Source organism: Octopus bimaculoides, chromosome 3 (genome assembly GCF_001194135.2).
Source record: "Octopus bimaculoides isolate UCB-OBI-ISO-001 chromosome 3, ASM119413v2, whole genome shotgun sequence".
Lineage (NCBI taxonomy): Eukaryota > Metazoa > Mollusca > Cephalopoda > Octopoda > Octopodidae > Octopus > Octopus bimaculoides.
This window is the reverse complement of record NC_068983.1, coordinates 102,830,262-102,839,131: the sequence shown is the minus strand read 5'-3', so window position 1 is coordinate 102,839,131 and position 8,870 is coordinate 102,830,262. Positions and strand designations below refer to the sequence as shown.

At 34.3% G+C, this 8,870-nt stretch overlaps 1 protein-coding gene across 3 annotated transcripts in view; it reads left to right on the top strand.

Moving 5' to 3' along the window:
• Positions 1 to 8,870, top strand: part of LOC106872305 (endosome/lysosome-associated apoptosis and autophagy regulator family member 2) — a 122,187-nt gene that overhangs the window by 21,880 nt on the left and 91,437 nt on the right. For all 3 annotated transcript variants that reach the window (XM_052966396.1, XM_052966394.1, XM_052966395.1), the window contains exon 2: positions 7,938 to 8,061. In XM_052966396.1, coding sequence (XP_052822356.1) covers positions 7,938 to 8,061 — 124 coding nt within the window. The remainder of the gene's footprint in view (positions 1 to 7,937; positions 8,062 to 8,870) is intronic.

Genomic DNA, 8,870 nt, shown 5'->3' with positions numbered 1-8,870 from the left:
ACAAACTCTTTTTTATATATATATATATATATATATATATATATAGATATAATGATTTGAAGGAGAGTTGACTTTGTGATTGATGCTACACAGACCCATGTCAGTCATGATCCAGCAGGCCTATGGTTAAGGACTGTCCAGTCATGCCCATCTCATATTATTTTTTTAATAGCCATATTGTATTTAATACTTTAACCACTGCATTCTTGAGATAGGGTATTATTTATTTGAGGAAGATTTGGCTACAGTTTCTAGCAAGTCTACCACATTTTGTAACATTCAGTTAATTAAATCTAGTCTAAAATAAACAATGAAATTACATTTCTCATTATTTCATTAAGCAGCTATCACCATATTCCTGACTTCATTTTATTTTCATAGGAAAGCCAAATATTGCAAAAGGTATGATTAATATATTTTTGAAATAAGGATTTCTATTTTACTTTCATGTAAAGTGACTATAAAGGCAAGAATTTTGCTGTAAAACTCCAGATGTTTTTATAGATATTTTCTTATATGATAGTAAAGACAACATTGTGTAGTGTTTAGTGTCCTTATCAGATCACCTGTCTTTTTACCCACAACCTTACCATGTATATATATATGTATTGATATAGCTCGGTTGAAATTGGTGAAGTGGTATAGGGGCTTCTTTCTGTTTTATCTAGGGAATGCCGTGATTCACATTTAAACTAACCCCCCCCCCCCATCTCCATTTCTCATGATATGAATTCGTCTAACAGCTCTTAGAAGCAATAATAGCAACAGCAACAATGACAACAATAACAGTATATCTATAATACTGCAAATAACGAAGTATATCTTCTTCACTGAATTGTTGTGCCTCGCATTGATTTAAATAATAATGATATTGAATAGAGAGAGAGAGAGAATTGGGGGAAGAGAGTGAATATATACATATATAAAATATATATGTGCATAGATTGTGTGTGTGGGCATAAAAGAAGTGAAAGAGAATAATATATATATATATATATATATATATATATATATATATAGAGGGAGAGAGAGAGAGAGAGAGAGAGAGAGCAACACACGCACACACATAATACATTACACACATTTGTGTATATCAGAGAGAGAGAGAGAGAGAGTAGACATACAGCTATATGATACATTTGAGTGTCTGGATTGTGTATAGGTATGTGAGAGCATTAGAGAGGGAATGAAAGAGAGTAGTTTATATACATATATGCATACATGCACACATTGTATGCATGTATGCGTATACAAGAGAGAAAGAGATGCATACACATATATAAAAGCTTAAGTCAAATTGACTTAAGTTGGCTATGTGTGGATTTGAAGACAATGGAGAGCTTAATGGTTGCTGTCTTCTGTCTTTGCTACAAAGTCTGGACGAGACACCATTTGGGAAATTTCACAAAATAATGTATACTATGGATAGAAACTGTAACAGACTTTAGTTCTTGCCATGATTAAATGTTTGCTATTCTGCATTAGAATACACACCAAATGTATGTAGTTAAATTTTTTGTAAGATGACAACAACATTACAAATGAAAATGGTTTTAGAAAATACATAAGCTAAAATATTGAACTGGACTGTGATAAGACAGAACAGTCTAGATTTTATGGTTATTAATTTAGAAAGGCACATGGCTTAGCAGTTAGGATATTGCTGATTCAATAGCACGATCATGGTTTTAATTTCCACAATGGTAGTTGGTCATGTTCTTGAGCAAAACACTTTATTTAATGTTGCTCTAGCCCACTCAGCTGTAAATTGGTAACCCTGCGATGGATTTGTGTTCTGTTCTGGGGGAATGTTAACTTGCCGGCCTAGCAGGGTGGCATTATTTGAAAACTATGACAATGCTAGGAAATGCATTGTGTAGCAACAGTGTGTAGCAAGTCTGTTTGACAGAGTGATATAATGAACTCAGAAAATAATGTTTCATAAGCTACATAGCTATACTGGTGAATATCCACTGGTAACTGTTTGTAACCCAAGAGGTGAGGTGGTTGAAATGGGTAAAGGGTAAAGACCACCTTTGGTCATGAATGACCATTGGATTGCACCTAGAAACTTACCCTCTGAGGCACAAGTCTGGGCAAAGTTGTTTATGGGAGGACCTGCACTCGCCATGCATATCAGTCTCCTCTCTCCACATCACCAATATTATCCAAAGGAAAGGAAAAGGCTGATCCAGCTTGGCACCAGTGACATTGCAACTCATTTCAACAGATCAGTAAACTGGAATAACATGAAATAAAGTGTCTTGTTCAAGAACACAACACACAGTCTGGTCCAGGAATCAAACTCACTACTTCAAGATTGTGAGCCTGACACTCTAACCACTTAGCCATGTGCCTTCACAGGCTGAAATGGTAGAGGGGTTGATTTTACCCTTTAGCATACAGATTAGTTTGTCAAATGTAAAGCTTATTGATTCACATTGTTTTGAATTAATCATACATTCAGTTCTATATTGAAGAGATGAGGAATTATGTACATTATTTAAATTTGACAGATATTTGTCCTCATCTTGTTTGTTGTTAACACAACATTTTGGCTGATATACCCTCTAGCTTTCATCAGGTATCTTGGGCAAATTTCAAACCTGGGTTCTCATTCCTAAGGTATTTTTCAATGTTGTTGTTATTATTATTGTTATTATTATTATTATTATTATTATTATTATTCAGGTCACTGCCTGGAATCGAACTTGGAATCTTGGGGTTAGTAGCCCGCGCTCTTAACCACTACACCATATTTTGTAGCTTTGAGATTTCGATTTTGAGATTTTTTACTTTTAGCATGACATTGTCATTGTAGGGTAGGTGCAAGAGACTGTATTTGGCCTGTTTGAACATAAAACAAAAAGAATATTTTGGCTGGATAGGGCTGGTTTAAATGCTAAAAGGCCATGCTTTATTTAATGTATCTTTTTCATTTTTTAAACATATTTTAACATATTTAACATATCTTTTACATTTTTTAAATCTGAGCCAACAATGGAGCCTCTATTGCCTGTCAGGTGTAAACTGTGGCCTGTGTGATTTTCTGACTGGCACACCTAGCTACATGAGAAACAATATTTATGAATTAGAATTACATTGAGTCTTTTTAGTAATGCAACCTGCCTTATGATGAGTCACATCTCATGTGGTCTGCTTCTTGCAAAGAGGTTGCCTGTGCCTGCTTTATGCAGTCACTTAACCTGCTACAAATAACAACCCAATCTCTTTCAAATCAAAACTTACTGACTTAGAAAAAGATGAGATGGGTATATTGTATAACTTAATTGTAGATAAGCCAAAAATGGTAATAAAAAAAGGCAATGGTTATGCTTAGACTGCTGCTCAGTTAGAGCTGCCCAGGAGCTCAACAACAGTTGGCTGGTCTTAACCTTTCACAACTCAGATCCTGTTGACTCACTTATCTCACTCTCTTGTCAGCCATATTGTGTTTCCACACTTGCACGCACGCATGCACACACACACACACACACACACACACACACACACACAGGGCTTCTTTCAGTTTCTGTCTATCAGATTCATTCACAAGGATTTGGTTGACCCAGGGCTGTTGTAGAAGACATTTGTTCAAGGTGTCATACTGTAGGACTGAACTTGCAACCATGTAGTTGTGGAGTAAACTTCTTACTATGTGGCACCTATTAAAGAAACACTAAAAATATTAACGCATTTCCTTATAAATTGGAAGTTGTAAGTCATGTATGATAATTTTGTTTCCAATAAAGTGTATTGCACAAATAATACCAGTGTCTTTGTAAATTCAAATCTTACTGAACAACTTCCAAATATGGTAAAAAGAGAAACGAAGTGTTGCCTTGGCCTTCTGCCAGAAATGTTTAACAAGAAATGAAATATTTCAGTAGTTTCTCTTGCGAGTAATCACTCAGTCATATCAGACTAATTACTACCGTACTTACTGGCAAATCGTCAGTCAGTCACTTGTTTGCTACTGCAATTATCTCATGCAGCAAAGTGTGCAACTAATCTTTTTATCAATGACACACGTTGAAAAGCCCCCACCAAAAATTCACAAGTAATTTAAAATAATCACGACCAACACCATAACTACTACTACTACTACTACTACTACTACTACTACTAATAATAATAGTAATGATCTCAAATTTTGGCACAAGGCCAGCAATTTCAAGGGAGGGGATGAGTCAGTTACATGGACCTCAGTGTTCAACTGGTACTTATTTTATCAGTCCAGGAAGAATGAAAGGCAAAGTTGGCTTCAGTAGAATTCAGTAGAATGTAAAGATGAATGAAATACCATTAAGCATTTTTCCCGGCATGCTAACAATTAGCATAAGCACAAGGCCAGGAATTTTGGCGGGAAGGGGCTAGTTGACTACATTGATCTCAGTGCTCAATTAGTACTTACTTTATCAACCCCGAACAGTATGGAAGACAAGGTTGACCTTCATGGTATATTACCACTTGCAATAATAATCATTTCTAGTACATACACAAGAAATATGAAGGAGGGGCTTAGTTGATTAAATCAATATCAGTACTTGCCATATATACAATGGTACTTATTTTGATGTTAGTGTCCTGTGTGTTCATGACCAAAAATTAGTACATTTGCCAGAATACTGCTGTCACTATTAGGATTTTGCATTTAATGTCAGTTTCATCATCTTTATCTTTGTACAGAACATTGCCAAAGTATATGATTCAGCTCAGGTCTTTAAGAGGCTGTTCTTTAATCATCAAGGTGATGCTCCTTGGTTTTCTGGCCAATTTCCTTAGTTTTGTTTCTCTCTGTTCATTCTTAGACTTGTTTTCTTTGTCTCTCAGTTACTGAGTCAGCACTTGTAGAGTGTCTCTAGATTTCTCCAACAATGAATAATTATGAGGAGCTGCTAAAAAGTTCCTAGCTGTAAAGGTATCATGAAAGGCCTGGCTGGAGGCCCAATCTTCTGAGTTCTTTTACAGGGCTTAGAAAAACTGAAGGATCACTGCAATAAGTGTGTGTGAACTTGAGAGAGGGGGATATGTTGAATAAAATCATAATTTTCTTTTACCCAAAGCCAGGAACTTTTCAGCAGCCCCTCATATTAGTTGATATCTCTACTATGGCTTCACCAGATTCCATATTCATTGCAGTTGATTGCTTTTTCATGATGAAATCTAGTTAGCAGAATAATAAAAATGGTGATGGTTTGCAAGGTTAATGAATTTAGGTGGTGATGTGAAAGTATTTGTTTCTATTTTCTACCTTTACACAGCAGCTGGACTTACGATAAATGTTTCTAAAGATTGCAATGTAGTGCTCCCTGATCTGTAGGTTTTTGTGATGCTCTATGGAGCCTTTAAAAAGTATCAATAAAATTTATTGAAAATGGTCATTGGAATTCCAGACAATTCATTGATATTCCATATAATACAGATTTATTCACACTATAACAATATATTGAACACGCTGTTCTGAATATTGGCCACATCCTACCTACTATTATTGTTAAGCATTCAAAGATTACACTGTTATACTGTTCTAATCTTCTCATGCAAGAACACATTAATGCCTTTCATTCTCAACCAATTTCTGACTTGAACAAGACAGTCTTTTGCATTTATAAATATTCAATCACAATTGATATTCAATAAATCTTAACTCCCTTCACCAATTATTTCTTGTTTCTGATGATTATATTATCATATCATATTATACTTTTATTATAGTAATTATACAATCTCTTCTTCATGTGGAGAGAGAGAGAGAGAGAGAGAGAGAGAGAGAGAGAGAAAGAAAGAAAGAAGGAGAGAGGTTTATTATGGACAGAATTCCTTTTAAATATGAAATAAACTTCATTACTAATTTACAACATTATTTAACCTAATGTAATCCTCATTAAATATAATGTTTTGTAACTGATGGGTCATTGGAATAACATTGTAAACTTTGTCTTGGTGCAGTATATCTAACCTGCTTGAGTTCAAGTTTTTTCCAAGTTGAATCTGTAGATAAGATTTGGGGGCTCCACATTGTAAGCTTACAAAGTATGAGCCAGTTATATAGTGATCTGCTTCTAGCAGTGCTGAACTGTATCTCCACACGATGCCTATCAACACTTAATAGTTAGATTGGATCCATGTTTACATTAGATCCATCTCTGCTCCATCACATTATTACTGCAACCGTTTGTGTTGCTCTTCATAGATTATTTCTCAATACTTCATCTACTCATTTCTCCTTTCTGTTACTCTTTAATTCCCAATAATATACCTTCTCACTATGCACTGAAGGAATTAGTCAGATCGCAGTTCTCAATTGTTTTGCATTAGTTGTGTGTTTTATGATTCAAATCTTCTCTAAAACATAAAGTGTATGCTATCCATGCTCTATGTTTCAGGTGATAACATATAAATCATTGCTCTTATTATTGTATCTTATTAGACTTGCCTTTTAATTCTTAGATCTGTTACATATGACTTGAGTACTCAACCGATTATAATCATTGAAAATCTGTGCACATCATCAGTTTAACAAACACACTAATCTTTTGTACTTGAGGATAGTTTATGACATGACTTAATCTCTGCTATATACTGAATGAATGCTTGATGATCTCTGTAGATGTCAATACACTAATGTCATAGCAATATTCCTTTGAACTGAAACACTTTTACTAAGCTTCATGTCTTCACTTATTTTCTATGCATTTACAAAGAAAAGTAAATTAGCTGTATGTTGAAGTTCTCTTAATGTACTTCATTTTGAATTCTGTTGGACACTTATGAACTTAAAAAAAAGGAAGCAAATGAAGTTAAAAGAATATCCCCAAAATAATGTGGCTGTGTGGAAAGAAGCTTGCTTCCCAAACAAATAGCTCTGGGTTCTACCCCACTGCATGGCATCTTGGGCAAGTGTCTTCTACTGTAACCTCATGGTCAACCAAAGCCTTGTGAGTGGATTTGGTAGACAGTAATTGAAAGAGGCCTGTTGTATGTGTGTGTGTGTGTGTGTGTGTGTGTGTGTGTGTTTGTTCTCCACAACTGCTTGACAACTGGTGTTGGTGTGTTTACATTCACATAACTTAGCAGTTTTGCAAAAGATATCAATAGAATAAGTATCAGGCTTAAAAAAAAAAACAGTACTGGGGTTGATTCATTTAACTAAAAAATTCTTGAAGGTGGTGCCTCAGCATGGCTGCAGTTTAATGACTAAAACAAGTAAAAAAATAAAAGATAAAATGAAACTTGAGTAAATAACTGGTATTAATAAAATATATTTAGATATCTATCTGTATATCATTGGGCCTGAGTGTAACGACAACATAGGCATTGCATAAACATATATTTCAGTTTCTTTAGTGTAATTTGGTTATTTATAAATTAAAGACACTATTATCTCTTGTAGATTGCCCTGTATTAACCAGTTCTTGATACAGTGTTGTCAAATGTTTGTTTCCACTCATTCTGTTTTTAAGATAAGACTGATAGTAGTGAAGGTTTTCTCTGATCATGTTTAAGAAGTTTAATGTAAGGACAATTATGTTGTCATTCCGCAGAGGTGAGGAAGTACAGTTATTAGGGATAAGGAGAAGAAAAATCATGTTCTATGTAACCTATTATTGTTGTTTAACCCCGGGTCAGTTTTGATCAAGTGGACCTGTCATGATCATCCCACATTTTTAGTCTTTCTGGACTCAGTGTATCTAGGATCACATTATTCAATGTGTCTTTATACTTTTTTTTTTTCCTTTGTAAGATATTAGGGTGTAATTTAAGGGGAAATTAGGCTACTGTTTGTTTTTATGTGATGTGTATCTGTTAACTTATCTTTATAAACAGAAATGTCAACATCCATGGAAACTTTTAAAATTTGCAATAACTAACAATAAGATAATATTTTTATTGACTGATTGCCTGTCATTCATTTACTTAACTTGTCATTGCAGGAAGACTTTCATTATGAGTACACAGAGTGTGATCAGTATGGAGGACGGTGGAGAGTTTCCGTCCCAGAACCAGACAAGTGTGCTGGAGGGACGCCTAATAATATTACTAGAGGAAAAGACTGTTGTAAGTATATTTCACTATTATTAAATTGTTACCACAGTACAATTTGTCTCCAAGTAAGTTCTCACAGCTCAGATGCAAATGAAGTGTGTCAGTATCAAAGTTAGGTTGTAGATGTACGGACAACATTTTTGGACACTTTATACTTCCTCTTGGGCTTTTACTGGTTCCAGTCATTAGATTTCAGCCATGCTTGGGACAAAGCTTTCAAAAATTCTATTTGATTGCATTGCCCCTGTACCTATTTCAGTCAGGTATTTATTAAGACAGCCTCTATTTGACAAACTGCTAGATCACATAAATGGATACAACATCAGTAAGAACAGTACTTTTTAGATTGGTATAAACATAGACACAAATATAGACAACACAGGCATATAGAGGTACACTGACGCACATACTTAATAATAAATGTTTTTCCTGATTACTATTTAATGACTGTTTTCTACTCTGGCATAGGTTGGATAGATTGATAGGAGCTGGCAAGCCACAGGATTGCACCAAAATCCAGTCTGCTTTGGCATAGATTCTATGGTTAGATGCCCTTCTCAACATAAACCATTTTATGGAGGGCATCAAAACAATCAACTTTGACTGACATAAGAACTCAATATGTGTAATGTATATATAATGTATATATATGTATATATATATATATATATATATGAGTATTAAATTAAATTAGAAATTTTAGAAATGTAAATTCAAGATCAAAAATGTGTACAGAACTGCTGCTGGATGTATATTATATATATTTGTGATCTTGAATTTACATTTCTAAAATTTCTAATTTAATTTAATACTCATATATA